The sequence below is a fragment of the Aspergillus karnatakaensis genome (assembly GCF_047715665.1).
Source record: "Aspergillus karnatakaensis strain CBS 102800 unplaced genomic scaffold BJY04scaffold_15, whole genome shotgun sequence".
NCBI lineage: Eukaryota > Fungi > Ascomycota > Eurotiomycetes > Eurotiales > Aspergillaceae > Aspergillus > Aspergillus karnatakaensis.
In genome coordinates this window covers 322,157-339,958 of record NW_027395727.1, presented here as the reverse complement: position 1 = coordinate 339,958, position 17,802 = coordinate 322,157, and the positions used below count along the sequence as shown (strand labels likewise).

Genomic DNA, 17,802 nt, shown 5'->3' with positions numbered 1-17,802 from the left:
TTACATAAGCCACACGTGACCCACGAGGTTGTTTTCGTTGCTTGAGGAACGGCTGATCTCTCTGTTTATCCTGCTTGACCCTCGACCCTCACCAGATCCTCACCCAAAACGCCATGAGCCTCCGACGCCCTTGACACTTCGACAAATAGAGGTCTTGAGTAGCAGCTATTAAGTCTCTGGATTTCGTTGTCTTTTTATTTTTTCGTCCGGGGCAGTCTGCTCGCGGTGGTACCGCAGTCGGAAACCAGGAAGGACCAAAACAGACGGGCGCTACCCAACCTATTATTATTGCCCTTGGTTACCCACTGTTTTGCACCTAGCAACCAGCAAGAACCCCAAGCAACACCACCACCATTCGACGTGCTAGCTCTGGGTGAGCCTCTGAAAATAGAAGATGACTCTTGATATGGGTAAGATGCTGCAATTCCATGCACGATCTTTGTTCTGCGTCAATTCAACCCATGTTTCTCAACCTGTTGCGCATCGCCGCTGCTGGCCATCCTTTTCGCTGACATATGGTGACACCAGGTCGCGCGGCCTCGCTGTCTTCTAGTGCTGCTTCTCAAACAACTCAAATTGCCGCTCCCCATAGTCGTCCTGGTACAGCAGATCTTATAAGATCGCGCTCCGAATTGGTGATTTCCAGAAACAGTCGTCGCCCACGGTCAAGAGGCTCAACCGCTAGTATCCACTCGACCACAACTCAACAGACCCAAGACCAGCAACTTGCAGATGGATTTGCTCAGTTCTTGCCGGCCCAAACACCCGCCGGATCGAATGTTTTTGCTGGTAATCCGGAGGATATCATCATGCGGTTTGGCCAGCAGATGACACACCAGCCAAATGGGGTGTCTCTAGACTCGACGCTGCAAGATGTACATCACTCTGTCATGCCTAGGGCTGAGGATTTTCCGAGTCATGCTATCCACGGCCATCATATCTCACACCATTCATTACCACCGGGAATAACTGGACACGGTATGCCGGGCGTGCCGTTACCTCAATATCAGAGCATGTATGATAGTGGCATCGAGAACCACCTACCAGAGCATATCCTTGATGATCACGAAACTTCCGAAGCGGGAGTCAAGAAAAAGAAGGGTTCGAGTTCCTCCCTCGCCAATGACAATGAGCTGCGAAAGCTCCTGCGACAGTACGAAGGGTATACCCTGAAGCAAATGGCGGCGGAGGTACTCAAACACGAGGGTGCAGGCGGCAAAGCCGAAAAGGTTAAACAGGTCTTCGCGATGATCTGGTAGGTGTTAAGGTGGCAGTCTTTCATAGGACTGTTGTATCTGACATGCTATAGGTTGAGGGAAAACTGCAGAAAGAGCAGCGGTTCTGTGCGACGAGACCGTGTGTACTGTTGCTATGCTGAAAAGTGTGGGACTGAGCGTGTCTCTGTGCTTAACCCTGCCTCCTTTGGGAAGCTCGTGAGAATCATATTTCCCAACGTGCAGACCCGTCGGCTAGGTGTCAGGGGCGAGTCGAAATATCACTATGTCGATTTAACGGTAATCGAAGAGAAACAGCAGAAGCCGTCCCCGACAATCACACAATTTCCGACACATGAACTTACGACGACGAGCGCACCTGAAAGTAGGGTCGGCGACGATCTACCAAAAGGGTATGTAACTACTTGAACATTCAAACATGGAAGGTTTAGATATTTACATGAAGTATAGCACAAGTGTTGCTCCACAACCGGCTGCGGACACAGCCCTATTTCCGTCGCCCACAACCTCGTTTGCTCCGAGGATGGCAGCAGAGACGACAAATTCTGGCTGCGACTGTCAGTCCTCTCGGACCGAAATCATTACCCTCGAAAACGTGGCTAGTCATTCCGGGAAGTTGATACATCAAATGCTTCAGTTGCCCACCACGGACGGATCCTCGGTAGACACCGACTCCTTACAACTGCCGGACATCACTGAATACCTACCCGCCAACACGGACTCCAAGGTAGCGGCAGCTCTTGCCGCTCTCTACCGATCCCACTGCATCTCTGTTATCGACAGCTTCCGGTACTGTAAAGAGCGCAACTTGCTTAGATATTTCTCGGCATTTCACGGGACGTTAACGGTACCAGTTCAGAAGTTGCTCACGCATCCTAATATTGCGCCATGGATCAAGGAGTGTGATTGGCTTATGTACCAGAAGATGATTGCCTTTGTAGCACCACTGACGACACAAGTCGTCCCGAAGCTGGTTTTGGATGCATTTAGCTCAATCTCGCAGCGTCTTACAAGTCATATTGCCGACACCTTCAAGACTCAGCCTGCACACGTCTCCATTGCTCGATTGATACCGGCCCACATATTTTGCAATCTTTTGAGACATATGCTCGATGTAAACCAGTCCGCAAACGCCGCCGCTGCGTGGCTTTGCCACCCTGACAACAGAAACCAAATGTGGCTCGATTTCAAAACGATGGTCGATCCTAAGGAAATGGTCACGCGGGCGAACATTCCTAGTTGCGCAGAGCAGGCCACGGAACGGATACTAAAGCATGATATTCGCGCGCTGCTTACACCTGTTGCCGACCTAAACCCCTCAACTTCCACTCCTTTCTTCTCCCAGCCTGATGCACAGGGATCGACAGAAGCCCCTAAGTTCCCAGTCGACGAGTCTGTAGGGGAGGAGTACAATTTCCCAGACAAATGGATCAGTTTTATCCTCAATCTTGCTAATATTTTCCCCCAACACCGCACACAGTGCATAATTCAACGAGTGGATGCACTGTGGGACTGCATTCTACGCCGTTTGACCTTGGGAGGAGCCCAGAGTTTTAGTGCTTGGTGGATGACAAAAGTGTTCTTCCATGAAATGATGCTATGGCAGGCGGAGAAGGGTGGATTCATGCATCATACACCAAGCACTCTGCAAAAGGCAAGCTTCGACTTCGACGAGTCCGGTCCGGGAAGCCTTGCTTTGAGACCACCGGCCGAATCTGCTGATAGGAAAGAATCTACGATTTCGGATTCGCCGACAGGCACATCCCTGAAAAAATCGCAGATGGATGTCCAAACTAATATAAGTCATGTTGATGAAAAATCGACTGACATTTCGGAAACTTTGGCGCAATTCCACGCCCCGAATCACGACGATAGCGCTATTGATCTCGATGACGACTCTATGTTAATGACCGTGGGGAAATATGGGGATATGATGGCCTCCGACCCAGCAGATGCTGAAGGAGATGTTGTCGTTATCTAGCCCCCCCTTGAAGTTCTGCTTTTCCTAACACTTGGGAAATACACAATTATGCCTCTTCATGGGTGGAGTTTGAATGGGATTCTTTCAGGAGTATAATTCTTGGTTGGTTATAGGGAACGGTATGGCGTTGGGTTATCATTGCATGAAAGACGAGGAATGAAAGCATCAATTCAGAATTTGTTGGCTGAGAGTATTGATCCACATTGGTGTCTAATTTTCGGCTCACAAAGTCCAGCTTTTGAAAGGATGAATCAGCATCAAGGCAGACCGATGCTATCTCCAGCTTTTGCTTGCTTGATCTCTTTTTGCTAGCGATAACAATTGTCTTTGTAAATATTGAGTTGCCATTGGATTGCAACCTGTCTACCCTTCAGCTGTCGATTAGTTACCTGTCGGGCGTCTTATCCTGTTTTTGAGCTTGTTTGATCACCATATCTTGCTTGCCACAAGTTAAGTGGATATTCTAATGCATTTGGAATGAGCTGGATCAAAGCTTTTTCACCGAAAAAACAGAGGCAATGTAAATGTATGCCGAAAAAGTGTTTTTGTTGCATTCATGTCATAAAGGTACACTTACAGCTCGATGGGGTTCGAAAGGAAGCACCCTGGATGATGTACAGAGAGTAAAAAAAAAAGGACGAACTGTTCCTCATATGACAGGACGCCAACGGTGTAAAAGAACCCACTCGGGGCCGTGTTTCGTTATCAGTGGGTATCCTCAACTAAAAATCATTTGGGGTTGTAGAATCATCTGGTTCCGGCAGCCGGGAAAAACCTTGGCCCAGCGAAGCCATGAGCGGTTACGCTTTGAATGTCTATGTTGCCAGCATTGAACGGGCTCCAAAGCTTGATGAGAATATATCGACCTGATCTGCATTGCGAAAGCAGGTTAGATGGATGAATAAGGTGATTGCAACTGAACAGTGACCGAATTACTTACGGAGGAGGATCAAATATAAGGCTCACGCTACTCTTGGGTCGCTTGATGAAAAATTGAGCAAGGGGTTTCATTAGGCCAGAATTTGAAGGGCGTGTAGTTGGCCCAGACCGAGGAGCTGGGGCCGCTGAGGGTGCGCTTGGCGGAATGGGTTGCATTGTGTTAGGAATATGACGACGCCGGGGGATTTCATCCTGTTCCATGGAATACTGGCGACGCATAGCACGTACCCGCCGTTGCAGTTCCCGGCGTCGCGAGTTAAAGGCGTGGGTATCAGGGGAGTCGTCCTCGTCACTGCTGCTCTCCTCGGTCTCCGAACAGATGAAATCATCTTCCATTGGGTGTATTGGGGCTCCCGACTCTAACCTCGCCAATTCAGCCTGTTGGCCAGAGGTAAAGATATCCCTAAACAACTCATGATCGGGGTCGTTGAGACGTTCGTCATACTCTGTAGTGACACGAAACTCGGCTGTCTGGTCTATAGGATGGCTGGATGCGGCACCAGGAAGTTCACTGGCGTCTGTATCCGAATCGGAAGAACAATCGAAACCGATTAGAGCCGCCCTTTCAAGGGTTTGTAAGGGAGTCCGATATGAGTTTAAGTACTCTTGAGAGGGTTGCATGCCGCTGCGTCGGTGGCCACCACGACGGCTCCGGGAGCTGGCATACTGAATCTGGTATTGAGCGGTGCGGGCGAGAATGTCATCGGCCGACATAGAAACAAACACCATTCCTGCCTGTATCCTGTAATTCAAGAAGTGGTATTAGCAATGAAGTTAAAAGGCCTCCAAGCTCTGGGGTGATCACATACGGGGCGTCGTAGCCAGATTTGGGTGCTTTGATAACAAGCTTCTTCAAACAAAACGGGGTTTCCCCCTGATGTTGTAGAATCAGATTACACCGGTCTGATTTTGTACAATATACGGACGAATCATTCTGAAGAATGTTCTCCGGCCCAGAACTGTCACACACAGGCTCGTATGTGCCTCCATCACAACTAGCTAACTCCATCTTCAGGGTTCCGGGAACGACTTGACCGTATTGACCATATCTGAAAACCTGGAGCCCCTCCCTATTATCGTCCGAGTCGAGCTTCCTCCGCTTGATCCTCGATCGATCCTCCTCTTGATAGTGATCCGGTTCCATCGGCATGTTGGGCAAAGTATCTAGATGGGGAACAGGTTGATCAAGGATAGAATCTCGATGTCTCCTAGCACGTGTAGCTCGTTCACTAAGCCTCGAGTTACGTGGCCGACGCCTGTTGATAAACCTGGAAATCTCAGAAGGACTCGGCTCGGGCATGTTCTCGACGAGAGTCAAGTCTTCCGGTTCAGTGACCCCTAGATAGACAGCACCCGAGCGCACACCATGGGCATAGTTATCCCGAGGGGTCCTCTCCGCGTGTAGCTCCCGTATCTGCTGGTCCACGAATGCTCTAGTCTGATCAAAGGAATATCGATCTCTCGCACGATCGGAGCGGAAGCTATCGAGTTCTTGGTTGAGGGTCTCTAGAGCACGGGCGGATGTATTACGGTTGCGTTCTGAGTTGAGTAAATCACGTAAATGTTGTAATCGATTTGCGTTTGGCCTGTGTGGACGATCGTTAGGCCTACTTGCACGGGTGGTACGGTGCGAGGCGGGAGGATAGTCGTAATTCCCCGACTAAAGAGGAGGACAAGCAAGTCAACATATGCACGGTGGGTCGACACCCTTTAGGAAGCTGTCAGGGACTCTCGAGTGTGCATTTTTCTGGAAGATACATACCATCATATGGGACAAGGCTGTTGATCGGATCAGCCAAGGTGGATTAGAGGGGAGGGGAAAGCGGCTCTCGGAGAATCTGTACCAGATCAGGTAAAGTGTATCGAAGTAGGGGAGGCAATGCACAGGAGCTAGAATGGAGGGGGGGGCCTGCTTGAGAACAGGAAGCCGGGAAGTGGCAGAAAGCGAATGATAGGAGCAGGATGGGCGTGATGGGTAAAGTAGGTGGTGAGAGTGAGAGTGAGAATGAGGTGACTGTTGAGCTTCGAAGCCCGAGGCAGGCAAACCGGGGAAATTACAGCATGACAGCGATAACTGCCCAGCGCTTATCGATTGGTGCACGTGACAGTAGCCTGGGGTGGTGTGCTTCCTTTGTGATATGATTCCCTTTACTTATTCCGTACTTGGTCTGTCCATCTATGCCTCTTCTCACCTCATCTTGACTTTCGCCTTGCAGTCACTGGCAAACAGCCAGCTTGGGCTTTTTCTGCTGACTTCATGCATGCTGGTACCACATTGGGTGATGCTCAATTGTCTTCCCCAGCCCCTCTTCTCGATTTTCCCCTCCCTGCAATCAGCGCTCCTCGTCTAACACAAGATTGCCTTCCTTCTCGCTTCGCCTTGACGCTAGAGGCTAGCCTTCGTCAACTTTCCCCGCTATCACAGCTGGGCGCTATCGCTTTCGCATTTATCCGACAGTGATTCTTTTCCAACACGCAAGTCGACGCTGCATCGGGATCCTACTAAACCATGGAGTCGCAGGATCAGGCTATGAGCGCAGGTATGGAAGATGTCTCTTGAATTTCAATGCAAAACTTCTCAACCTTGGTATCTGACCTCACTTTATAGACGAGATTGCTCTGTATGATCGTCAAATTCGTCTCTGGGGCCTCAAGGCCCAAGAAAAGTGAGTGCGAACCAGCCGTCTTCGGCGCATGGCTTCTTGAGCTGACGGCGATCTAGGCTACGATCTGCGAACATTCTTCTAATCACATTCAAAGCACTGGCAAACGAGGTAGCAAAAAATCTTGTGTTGGCAGGAATCGGCACGTTGACCATCATTGACGATGCGGTTGTTACGGAGGAGGATCTTGGGGCGCAGTTCTTCCTAACGCAAGACTGCATAGGTCAAAACGTAAATCCGCCTTCTTTGGCAGCTTCAAAAGGCCAGCTTGCTGACAGCATATCAGAGAGCCCAAGCCGCTGCGCCGGCCGTCCGTTCTATGAACCCGAGGGTTCAGGTTTTTGCCGACTCCAGCAACATATCTACGAAGTCGCCCGAGTTTTTTTCGCAATTTGACGTAACAATAGCAACGGAACTCGATATTACCACCTACAATACCATCAATGCGGCTTGTCGCATATCCGGACGTTCTTTTTATGCAGCTGGTCTGCACGGATTTTATGGATTCGTCTTCTCCGACCTTATTCAGCACAACTTTGTGATTGAACGATCCAAATCAAATGTTCCATCACCTACACAGGAGACCCTAACGCGGCGCATCCTAAATATTACAACTAAAAGGGAGGGTGACAAGATTATCGAGATGGTCACGAAACAAGAGGTGTATACACCCTTGATCCTAGCGAATACCTCGCCATTACCAGCAGAGTTCACACGCCTTCCGCGTCGCAAAAAGCAGGTGACCCCGCTTTTGAGTTGCCTTCGAGCGCTCTGGGAATTCCAGAAGACCCAGGGCGCAATGCCATCATTCTCCCAACACGATCTGCAGTTGTTTACAAAGCTGTCTCGCGAAGCGCATCAGGAGTTACAGTTGGATATCAGTACTCTCGACTCTGCATTCTTGCGGACATTCCTTCAGAATCTTGGAACTGAACTGAGTCCAGTAGCTGCTTTCTTAGGAGGTAGTTTAGCTCAAGATGTGATCAATGTTCTGAGCGCTCGCGAGCACCCATTGCAGAACCTCCTCTTGTTTGATGGCGAACGATCCATCGCACCCACATATCCACTACATCCCATCTTCCCAGAAGATTTACCAAACGCCATGCCTGCAGTCGCACCTGCTGCGAATGTGATACCATTGAATGGAAAACCAGGTCTGGGACCTGTTTAGGCTCGCAAGTGGAGTTGTGTACACTCGATGAGTCGATACAAACAGCTGAATGACTTGAGCCATGCCTGGAGGCCGAAAAAGGTTGGAGGAAAGGCCCAGGATACTCTGGGTGTTAATGGGAATTCGCATAACTTCTCTTCTTCTCATCACTTCTTTTTTTACTTCTTCCTTGCTCTTTCTCTCCCTTCCGTTCATCATAGCTCTGGACAGGGAACGATTTTATGACTGTATGATAGAATTGGAATTGGGCCTCAACAATTAAATCTGTGATTGATGGAAGATTATGGAGGATTCGGGTCGTTTTCTTCTGGATATCAATGGCCTATCATCATTTCGGCAGGTTTGAGTCGTAATAAATAGTCTTGATGTTTCGCTCTATGCACCCTATGGAAACTAGAGCATATCCCCCAAGAGACAGTACTTTCACATGATCCAATTCATATACAGATGCCTCACAAACGCCCCTGTAAACAAAGCCTAACGCCATACACCCCAAACAGTGAGTATTAGGGATATATATATTTCAAGAAAGGATTATTTAGGACACCCGGTCGAAAGACCTGTTTTACTCCCGCTCCTTCGCGAAAAGCGGCGCGCTCTCTTCATCGACCGACTTCTTCGGCCCTAGTCGCTTTCCCTCGTCATCTTCCTCATCGGAGATAAGGCCCTGGAGCTCGAAGGCCTCGGCATCTTGAATGCGCTGGTGCTCGGAGGGTGTCCGGGCGTGGCCGTTCATGTTTGTAAAGCGGGTATTGCCGTCAGGAAGGGCGATGGAGCCCGATGGTCCTGGCGCGGCGTGTTCATCTTCAGTGCTTGTGCGGGAGTGCGGGGACGGGTTGGCGGACTCGGGCCAGGCGTGGACGGCGTAAATATGAAGGAGAATGTTGACGACTGTATGGCAGAAAAGGGTTAGTAGTTGTTTAGGATTATGGCAAAAGGAGTGTAAATGGTGACGTACAGAGAAAGAGGATGAAAGCTATACTGTAGAGGATGAGGATGTAAGAGACGTGGGTGATTTCGGCGTTTTCAAGGAGCATCATCTGTTCCTCTGTCGCGCCCATGAAGAGGAAGCCGGAGGCGTAGAGCAGCTATACGGAGTATGTTAGTGTGGTGCTGGAAGGAGGCCGGTGCATAGAAGGGAAGCTTACGAAGGGCGTCAGGTACTGGAAGCTGTTAGGGTCTGAGCCGTCCGAGTTGACGCTGCTCTTGTCCCTGAGCACGAACGAAATCTCAATAATTCTCGTCAAACCGGCTGCCATCAGGGTGTAGCCAAAGATCGTATGGACCATGGTGCTGATCATGGAGTGCTGCGGGTGGCCGGACATAGCATAACCCGTCAGGAGGATGACAATCGCCGGAATAAGGTTTCTCTTGGGACGACCATTACGCTTTTTGCTCAACCAGATACCTAGCAGACCGGCGCACCACCAGACAATACCCATCGTAGTGTGTTGCAGGTCATTGTGAACCCAGGGGCCACCCCATCGGTGCTCCGTGAAGGTGTTGACACAGCCCCAGGCAGCAATAACCAGGGAATCGAAGAACTCCTGGCTGCGGCCGGTGCGGCGCAACCAGAATTGACCCACAAGCAGAAGAATCGTGAGCAGGATACCGTAAGCAATAAACGCGCTGCCCATGATAAAGTGGGCCAAGCACTGTCCGAGATGGTCGTCGCGGCAGAAGCCCAGCGCCGCAATACCACCGAAAAGCATCTGCACCCAACTGACTACCGGCATTGCCTTGCCGAGGACGCCATGGAGAATAACGAGTACGCGGCGAATCCGCCCAAGAAATCCCCTTTCAATGTGGAGCTTGAGATACACTCCGAGAACGACTTGGCCAACGAGGAGGAACATGAGGATGTTTGCAAATCCTGCGTGGGCATTCTTTGCGAACTGGCGGCCCTTGTGCGCGTGGCCGAGGAAGTATGCGACAATGGCGATAGCGGTTCCGAGCGTTTGAACAGGGACGTGCCATCGTGACCGGACAATCTATGGAGATGCCAGAGTTAGATCAAGTTCCGGGGATTTCTGGACTAGTAAACGTACACCTAGCACCATGCCAAAAGGGAAAATGATCCCGAAGGACAGTCCCATGAGAATCATGTGAATCCATAATGTAGAGTCCTGATAGTTACACAATGTCAGTCTCGCGTGGAGTCATGTTTGCTTGGGCCAAATAATGGCATACAATAGGGTCTTCGGAGACACCGGAGCCTTCGGGGACGTGTTCATGATCGCCGTGAGCGAGAACAGAAGGAGCCAAAAGAAGGGCAGCGAGCCCTGGGAGGAAGAGACGGCCCAGCATGTTGCCTTCTTCGCTGTAGATTGTGCAGAGAAGAAGGAGAACCTTAGGGGAGGGAGGGGAGGGAAAGATGGAGAGGCTGACGAATCTTTTGATCGAGGCGATCGGGCGGTTCGGAAACGGTCTCGCAGAAAGATGGCATGGAATCAGCAATGCCCGGATTGGCTGTGCTGGTCCACTTACAAGTTACAGTACCTATTACCATACTTTCAGGGCATTCAACGTTCAAGGCTCAGTAGACGTCTAACTGAAAGTAAATAACATAACATGATAGCTTGTCGCTAACAAGGGTGGGATGCTTCTGACTGTGGTTTTGCTTGAAAAACAGAACAACACCCTCCATTCCACATCCTGGTAGTACCTACACACAACCTCGGTCGCTTCAACCATCTTCTTCTACTAATCCCTACCACTATACAGTAACATCAATCATGCCATCAACCCCAGAAACCATCCAGAATACCCCCGTCACACCTCTAGATTCCCAAAGAGACAAGAAGATCGCGAGTCTCTCTCCATCCCAAGGTTGAAAAGACCCTTTCCTAACAAGCAATGCAGACAGCCCTCCGCACATCCATCATAGATCTTGAATCCCAAGCTGCCGGGCTCGAGGACCAAATTGCCCAGACCAAAGCCAAGTTGAAGTAAGCTAGCTCAGAGGCAATAACCTGTTCTTTGTTCTTTGCCGGCTTTGGAGGTTGCTAGGAGATGGCAACGAAACTGCTGCTGAGACCCGCTATTACTCCGATAGGAATAACCCCTCTGAGACTGTGAAGCGGCATATTCGACTACTGCACGAGTATAACGAAATTAAGGACGTCGGGCAGGGCTTGATGGGGCTTATTGCTGATGCTAGGGGAGTGAGGGTGGTTGATGTGCATAAGGAGTTTGGGGTGGATGTGAAGGACTGAATTCAAATGACGGATGTTGGATCTATGAAGAGATGGTTGATGATACTAGTTAGTGGTCTTTTGTTGGGGTCGCTACTTTCAAAATCGAACAGGAGGGGTGGAGTGGGATATCAAAGCTTTTTCTTTCGTCTCACTTGTAGAGAAGAGTGTGTCTGCCATGCTAAATGAAGAACATCATGAAATCTAGGTAATATGCTCGAGATAAACCCAACCCAACCAAGCCAAACACTAGCTATATGCATAGAGGGGAGCACAAGCTAATAAGTCACATCACATTATCAAAGGTGGATATATGCAAGAATATAAAAGTAAAAAGAGTATGTAGAAATAATTAGGTAGAAGATGCGTTTAGTGGCCCTTACCCAGGCTCTGCAGGTTGACCAGCTCGTAATATCGGCCTTTCTTATGAAGGAGCTCGTTGTGTGTTCCGCTTTCAACAATCTTGCCTTGGTCAAAGACGTAGATAACGTCGGCTTTCTGGATCGTACTTAATCGGTGGGCGACAGCAATGGTGGTGCGGCCCCGAGCAGCAGCATCTAGCGCTGCCTGGACAACCTTTTCGGATTCTGAATCGAGGGCAGATGTTGCTTCGTCGAGCAGAAGGATCTTAGGTTCGCGGAGGAGTGCTCGGGCAATAGCCACACGTTGCTTTTGACCCCCAGACAACATACCTCCCTTGCTGCCAACGACAGTATTGAAACCATCACTATTACTATGTTAGCGAATGAAGATGGGGCCAGACAAGTGAAAACTCACGGTAGAGACATGATGAAGTCGTAGATGTTGGCGTCTTTGCAAGCCTTGATCAAAGACTCTTCTGGTGCATCTTCCTCGGCAATACCTAGCAAGATATTCTCCTTCACTGTGCCCTGATACAGTGTGGGTTCTTGGCTGACCAGTGACAAAAAGCGGCGGTAAGAATTGATGTTCAGTTGACTCACATCCTTCCCGTCAACAAGTATAGTTCCAGCGATCGCATCATAAAAGCGTTCTAGGAGTGCGATTGTAGTACTCTTACCACAGCCACTGGGTCCAACAAGAGCGACGTATTGACCGGGTTTGACTGTAAGATTCAAACCGCGAAGGACGGGCTGCTCAGGGCGGGTCGGGTATCTGAAATGCACGTCCTTGAACTCGATCTCGCCCTCCACTGTGTCAAGCTGCTCGCCTTCTTCAGACCAGTTATCAATATCTGGCTTTCGGTCGAACAGTCGTCGGAACTCAGAGGCTGCGTTCTTCGCCTTGCCCATATCCGGCGCAAAGGAAAAGACAGTTCCAGCAGATTGGGCGCCAAAGAGGATCTCAGAGAAACACACAAAGAAACGGAACATGTCGTACTCATGTTTACCCAGAAGGGTTCCTCCATACCAAAAGCCGAGGGCAACACAGAAGAAAACAAGAGCCTGGGAGGAAGCATAAAGCAAGGATGATTTCAAGACAGAGATTAAGCTGGTCCTGCCCTGTGCATCGAGTTGGCTGTGATACATTTCCCAAACGTCCTTCTCTCGAGTAAGAGAAGCAACAGTGCGGATGGACGAAGTGGCCTCGCACGCAAAGTTTGCAGACCCTTCATAGGCAACTTTAGAGCGTGCTTGAAACTGGGCTAGCATATAAAACCGGTAGAATCCGCATGCTAGAAGAACCGGCACAACCGAGATACAGACAAGGGCCAGCTTCCAGCCAATTGCGAGGGCAATAATAATAGCTGCTCCAAGGGTGGTGGAGGTCATTAGGATCGTACCCAATGTCACGCCACTGACGCCAGACAGATGCTTGGTCTCAGTAGACAGAAACGAGGTCAAGGCACCGGTACTGTTTTCCTCTCTATCAAAGAAGGCGATATCCTGACGGAGCATTGTCCTGAAAGCTGTGCTTCGTGCGCGACGGATAAGTCTTTCAGAGCATATGGCAAATGCAGCGCCACTGACTGATTGTGTGATAAATTGAACAATTCCAACCACAAAGAACATAAGGGACCAAAAGTTTGCATCATCGCGAAGCTTGCCGTACTGGGATTCGGGTAAAGCGAGGGTACTGATTGCTTTGGAATAGAGCACAGCTTGCGTGGGCTGGCCACCACCAGCTAAAATGGAGAAGACAAGGCCGATGAGCATGTAAAGAAGCTCGGGTTTGTTGAACGAGGCAACAAATTTGAGTAAAAACCAGAGCGAGTATTTTTGAGTCTTCTCGGGGCCCTTCTTGGCAAGAATGGCGCTGGAAATCGACTTGTGTGTGCCAGTACGATCAATTGTGGCCTTTTCCTCATCATCAAGTGAGTATGATCCACTTGTCGCTGTCTTGATCTGAGTGATTTCCTCCTTGGCGATGTTTTCGGGGTCAAAATCCTCGTCATCAAGGGCGGCCGCTTCCTTCTCCTCGTTGATCCGCTGAGCCTCCACTAGCTTGCGATAGGGGCCTGCGCGGTCTACCAACTCATCATGAGTACCCTGCTCCGAGATCTGGCCGTTGACCAAGACAACAATGTTGTGGGCAGTCTTAATCGTTGAGAGACGATGGGCGATTACAATTGTGGTTCGGCCCTCGGCAGCCTTCTCTAATGCTGCTTGAACAACCCCTTCGGACTTGGTATCTAGTGCAGACGTGGCCTCATCAAGGAGCAGAATCTTGGGGTCGCTGACCACAGCGCGGGCGATTGCAATACGCTGCTTCTGGCCACCCGAGAGGAGAAAGCCGCGCTGGCCGACGTTTGTTTCGTATCCTTCCGGTAAAGCGGTAATAAAATCATGAGCGTTTGCCATTCTTGCGGCGTCTTCAATGAGCTCCCGAACCTTGTCCTCGGATTCATGCTCAAACCTCGTACCGATGAGACCATGACGAATGTTCTTGTAAATGGTTGTGCCGAAAAGAACGGGTTCCTGGCTGACTAGCGAAATCTGTTGACGGAGCCAGCGAAGGTTAAGATCCTGAATGGGATGACCATCTAACAAGACTGTGCCCTGAACAGGCATGTAGAAGCGCTCCACTAAACCGACAACGGTACTCTTTCCAGAGCCTGAAGGGCCAACGAGCGCCGTAGTCTTTCCAGCCGGCATTGAGAGAGAAACGTCCTCCATGACAGTGACTTCTGGTCGCGAAGGGTAGATATGCTTGATATTGCGCATCTCGATGTTCCCCTCAAAGTTGTCCAGGGTTTTCCCTTCCTCCGAGTAGGGGTCCAAGGGCGACTGGCGGTCAATGGTTCCGAAAATCTTTGCGGCAGCTGCAACGCCGTTTGTGAATGCTTGAGCATTAGGACTGACATTGCCCAAGGAGAACGATCCGATCAAGATAGACATCAAGACTGTGAGAACATCACCCACATCGACATCGCCATCGACGAGGAACCGGGAACCCATCCAGAAACCAAGGCCGTAGTTTGAGAACATCAAGCCGAACATGGCGCCAATCATAACGCCGAGGATAACCTGATTCTTTGTTCCCCATTTCTCTGCCTCATTCAGGTGAACCTCGTACTGCTTAGCGAGTTTGTCCTGAGTGCCGAAAGCTGTGGCGTTCCTGATGGAGCTGATGACTTCTTCCGCAACTGTGCCACCGGCACCATAGCTCTCGAGCGACTTCTTGCTGTATTTGATGATGAACTGGGAGCCACCACCCATGGTAAGAACAAGAGCAACGATCGTCGAGCTGCAGATCAGGGCTAATTTCCAGTACTTGATGTAGGCGATGATGAAGGCTGTGACGAACGTCGCGATGGCAGTCAGGGTGAGGCCAACCTTCTCTGAAACACCATCTTGAATAAGGTTTGTGTCGGCAGTGATGCGAGTCGTTACTTCTCCAGCGCCTAATTTATCAAAATAGCCGATGTTCTGTCGTAGAATTGACTCCAGGTAATGCTCGCGGATTTTCTGAGTAGCATGTTCGCCAGTATAGATGAAACCAACGGTACTAACGTAGACCGTGACAAACTCGCCGATACCGAGATAGACGAAATATAGGACGTTCTTCGTCAGTTCGTCGTAGAATTCGTCGTATGAGATTTGATATAGCATGATTTTCTGGAAAACTGACGCTAAGGATCCGAAGAGAATCTAAAAATTGTTAGCATTGCTTCTCAAGGCACCTGAAACTGGAGTCTTGCAGTAAATAATGGCAACGCAGCACCAGCAGCAATTGCGCAGAGCGTACTGATCACTAGGATAATTATATCCATCCTGGTTGCATAGCGCCACAGCCCGAAGAAGGAAATATTCGCCTTTTCCTCCTCCAACTGCATCTTTACAACTCGTCTCTCTTCCTCTGGTAGATGCGCTAGAAGCGCATCCATGTCGTTGACCGAAAGCGCATTGCTTGAAGATGACTTAGGTCGCTGGTCCTTCTCGGGAGGAGTTGCTGTTGAGCTAGAGGGCGTTGAGCCCTCTGTTGACTTTCGTTTCTCATCGACGGGTGCGAATGTCGAAGGGTGCTCCTCTTTCAAGTCACGAGTCGGCTCTGTCGCTGTCCCTGGCGAGGAGAGGTCTTTTCCCTGCGGCGACATCTTGTGCTGGTGCCTAGGGACTGCCGAGGTACAAATGTGAGGTTGTGAACAAGTTGCTGCTCTACTCCATGAGGAGAGTAGTAAAATAAATGAGTTTAATGCCAAAGCACCCTCGATAACTTGATGCTCGGGTTGAAGGCCTCGAGGACAGAGGGTATCCCTGTCGGTATTGAATATGCCGTTTCCCGTATAAGTACGGGCTCGGAGTCGGAGTCGGGGATGGAAACAAGAAAAAAATGAGGGGACAGGAAGGAAAGGGGGGTAAAGATGCTAAATATATATGAAGATGCTTGTTTTGGAGAAACTAGCTGGGAAATGGGCATAATTATGGAGTCTCGAGGAGCGAGATTTATTTATTTAGAAATAAATTCAAATCGAGTCGTCACCAGCGATGCCTTGCGCATGGAAGTGTAGGTAGTAGACTACTTGGATACCCACTTGGGTTAGCCTGCGTTTCTGATCGGACCCTCAACTTTCCGAGATCTGTTTGTGCAGTGCGACTCTTGACACTCTGAGTCTCTGACCTATTGTGTCTCCACGCTTGCAACACAGGAGTTGCTTATCTACCAGCGCCCAGATCTAATCATTATTATTTCCTCCCCAGTGCGCAAGCGAGGATGTGTATGGATCGTCGCTGGGGCATAACTTGGCATTTTCCGCCTTGCTTCTAGAGCCTCGGGTCCTCCCTTGAGGGATTGATTGTCTGAATGTCTGTCCCATCCCAAGAACAATCAGCGTCACGGACTCGGAGACTCTTTGGGATATTCCGTCAGCCAGGGCCTCTGGATAGAATGAACTGTGACTCACAATCGCAGTCAGCAGAAGCATTGGACTTGTCGTGTTCGATGCCACTCGGTTGCCACCCGGACCAAATAATCTCTCAATACCAAAAATGCACGTCACGACAGTATCTCGCAAACTTCAATTCCCGAGAGTTGTGCCTGCGACAAGATACCAAAATTCAAGCATTATGATTGGACATTTCAACACGGCATCGGGTCTTATGAAGCCCCGAATTTTCCTCCAGGCATCTCTGATCGATCATCATTGACGTCCCGCTATTGTTGATGGTTACTGGGGCTACAATTGGCTGGACCCCATCTGACCCCCAAGCGAAGGAAATCTTACTTCGCTCCAAACTTGTCTGGATCAATGCTTGGTAGCCTGAAAATCCTCTCGTCGCACCAGGCTCCAGAGGCAGCATGTCCTGTCAAGCCATGCGCATTGCGAAGTTCTGTAGAATGTACGCGCCTGAGGCTCCTGATGCAATAATACGTCCGGCGGGTTATTTCTTCAGGAGCAGTGTCCAGTGTCCACTGTTCAGGAGGTCGCTCTCGAACTTGCCCAGTCGCGTGGGGCCGACGGGATTCCGCCGCCCCGAATCGTAAACGAATACGATGCCCCAACTTTGGATGTGGTTGGCACGCTCGTAACTCATTACTACAGTGACAGTCTAGTCACTCTAACACGACTACATAGTTAGTTAGTACTAGTAGTTACTACTCGGTAAATACTCTGATACACTCGCTTTCAGTCATGCTGACGGGCGAGTCATGATGCTTGGTGGTGAACGTCTTCAATAAGATTAAACCTATTCTCAGAGGGACTGATAAAGGGTGACTCCTAGAGAATGGCTTCTGCTGTAGGGTCCGACGAACAAGACCTTTGTACAGATGGAGTATCTACGAAGTACTGTTCAGCAGCTTCGACGTGCGTGCCTCTTGGGATTTCCGCCAAAGCTTGTCATCCGTGACTCGGCATAAGTGCAGCGGATCTCGTAAGTTCCGTGACTCGCAGAATGCCACTGAGTCATCGGCAACCTTCCCCGACTGCTCAGTTTGTATAAGCACAATACGTCGCCTGATGTGCCTGGCGAGAACTCGGTAAGCAAGACCTTGAAGGCTGAGTTTGACCCATCAGATTGACACCATGAAAAATTTACGTCTCAGGCACGAGAGACTGTTGGACCGCGTCTAGCGCATGCCTAGGCTAAATTGAATGTGCGAGACGCCCTATATATTGCTAGATATCCTTGAATAATGTTTAATCATGCGGTTGAGTTCAAGCTGAGATGTCAGGTAATGCCGTGATGGGAACTGGGGT

At 49.8% G+C, this 17,802-nt stretch overlaps 6 protein-coding genes across 6 annotated transcripts; 3 read left to right on the top strand and 3 right to left on the bottom strand.

Annotated features, from left to right (window-relative positions):
- The first annotated feature begins 251 nt into the window (after positions 1 to 251).
- BJY04DRAFT_29393 (RFX family transcription factor) lies at positions 252 to 3,478 on the top strand. Its single transcript, XM_073720081.1, has 3 exons — positions 252 to 1,255; positions 1,310 to 1,627; positions 1,686 to 3,478. Exons 1-3 carry the CDS (start codon positions 516 to 518, stop codon positions 3,214 to 3,216), a joined length of 2,589 nt encoding a protein of 862 aa, XP_073573082.1. The 5' UTR covers positions 252 to 515; the 3' UTR covers positions 3,217 to 3,478.
- A 111-nt stretch (positions 3,479 to 3,589) lies between these two features.
- BJY04DRAFT_29423 (uncharacterized protein) lies at positions 3,590 to 6,267 on the bottom strand. The gene is made up of 5 exons (XM_073720082.1): positions 6,000 to 6,267; positions 5,918 to 5,934; positions 4,965 to 5,815; positions 4,157 to 4,897; positions 3,590 to 4,087 (listed from the first exon to the last, which is right to left on the bottom strand). The coding sequence occupies exons 2-5, from the start codon at positions 5,921 to 5,923 to the stop codon at positions 3,964 to 3,966; spliced, it is 1,722 nt and encodes a 573-aa protein (XP_073573081.1). The 5' UTR covers positions 5,924 to 5,934; positions 6,000 to 6,267; the 3' UTR covers positions 3,590 to 3,963.
- Positions 6,268 to 6,585: 318 nt separating this feature from the next.
- BJY04DRAFT_29314 (E1 ubiquitin-activating protein AOS1) lies at positions 6,586 to 8,153 on the top strand. Its single transcript, XM_073720079.1, has 4 exons — positions 6,586 to 6,695; positions 6,764 to 6,821; positions 6,878 to 7,049; positions 7,105 to 8,153. Exons 1-4 carry the CDS (start codon positions 6,665 to 6,667, stop codon positions 7,987 to 7,989), a joined length of 1,146 nt encoding a protein of 381 aa, XP_073573080.1. The 5' UTR covers positions 6,586 to 6,664; the 3' UTR covers positions 7,990 to 8,153.
- A 118-nt stretch (positions 8,154 to 8,271) lies between these two features.
- Positions 8,272 to 10,350, bottom strand: BJY04DRAFT_29356 (Ytp1 family protein). The gene is made up of 4 exons (XM_073720080.1): positions 10,038 to 10,350; positions 9,138 to 9,980; positions 8,948 to 9,077; positions 8,272 to 8,880 (listed from the first exon to the last, which is right to left on the bottom strand). Exons 1-4 carry the CDS (start codon positions 10,092 to 10,094, stop codon positions 8,555 to 8,557), a joined length of 1,356 nt encoding a protein of 451 aa, XP_073573079.1. The 5' UTR covers positions 10,095 to 10,350; the 3' UTR covers positions 8,272 to 8,554.
- Positions 10,351 to 10,845: 495 nt separating this feature from the next.
- On the top strand, positions 10,846 to 11,204 carry BJY04DRAFT_216563 (SWI5/SAE3 family protein; the record flags this gene model as incomplete). The annotated part of the gene is made up of 2 exons (XM_073715798.1): positions 10,846 to 10,937; positions 11,045 to 11,204. 2 exons carry the CDS (start codon positions 10,846 to 10,848, stop codon positions 11,202 to 11,204), a joined length of 252 nt encoding a protein of 83 aa, XP_073573078.1.
- A 5-nt stretch (positions 11,205 to 11,209) lies between these two features.
- Positions 11,210 to 16,008, bottom strand: mdr1 (ABC multidrug transporter Mdr1). The gene is made up of 3 exons (XM_073720078.1): positions 15,304 to 16,008; positions 11,961 to 15,253; positions 11,210 to 11,910 (listed from the first exon to the last, which is right to left on the bottom strand). Exons 1-3 carry the CDS (start codon positions 15,697 to 15,699, stop codon positions 11,553 to 11,555), a joined length of 4,047 nt encoding a protein of 1,348 aa, XP_073573077.1. The 5' UTR covers positions 15,700 to 16,008; the 3' UTR covers positions 11,210 to 11,552.
- Positions 16,009 to 17,802: the final 1,794 nt, after the last annotated feature.

Coding starts and splice junctions, on each gene's coding strand:
- mdr1 (XM_073720078.1), bottom strand. CDS start 15,699: ATGTCGCCGCAGGGAAAAGACCTCTCCTCGCCAGGGACAGCGACAGAG. Junction 15,254..15,303: donor CTGCGTTGCCATTATTTACT/GCAAGACTCCAG, acceptor AACAATTTTTAG/ATTCTCTTCGGATCCTTAGC. Junction 11,911..11,960: donor GACTTCATCATGTCTCTACC/GTGAGTTTTCAC, acceptor ACATAGTAATAG/TGATGGTTTCAATACTGTCG.
- BJY04DRAFT_29356 (XM_073720080.1), bottom strand. CDS start 10,094: ATGATTCTCATGGGACTGTCCTTCGGGATCATTTTCCCTTTTGGCATG. Junction 9,981..10,037: donor CTTTTGGCATGGTGCTAGGT/GTACGTTTACTA, acceptor GCATCTCCATAG/ATTGTCCGGTCACGATGGCA. Junction 8,881..8,947: donor AGCTTTCATCCTCTTTCTCT/GTACGTCACCAT, acceptor TCTGCCATACAG/TCGTCAACATTCTCCTTCAT.
- BJY04DRAFT_29314 (XM_073720079.1), top strand. CDS start 6,665: ATGGAGTCGCAGGATCAGGCTATGAGCGCAG. Junction 6,696..6,763: donor GGATCAGGCTATGAGCGCAG/GTATGGAAGATG, acceptor CTCACTTTATAG/ACGAGATTGCTCTGTATGAT. Junction 6,822..6,877: donor GGCCTCAAGGCCCAAGAAAA/GTGAGTGCGAAC, acceptor ACGGCGATCTAG/GCTACGATCTGCGAACATTC.
- BJY04DRAFT_29393 (XM_073720081.1), top strand. CDS start 516: ATGGTGACACCAGGTCGCGCGGCCTCGCTGTCTTCTAGTGCTGCTTCT. Junction 1,256..1,309: donor CAGGTCTTCGCGATGATCTG/GTAGGTGTTAAG, acceptor GACATGCTATAG/GTTGAGGGAAAACTGCAGAA. Junction 1,628..1,685: donor GGCGACGATCTACCAAAAGG/GTATGTAACTAC, acceptor CATGAAGTATAG/CACAAGTGTTGCTCCACAAC.
- BJY04DRAFT_29423 (XM_073720082.1), bottom strand. Junction 4,898..4,964: donor AAATCTGGCTACGACGCCCC/GTATGTGATCAC, acceptor CTTGAATTACAG/GATACAGGCAGGAATGGTGT. Junction 4,088..4,156: donor CTTATATTTGATCCTCCTCC/GTAAGTAATTCG, acceptor TTCGCAATGCAG/ATCAGGTCGATATATTCTCA.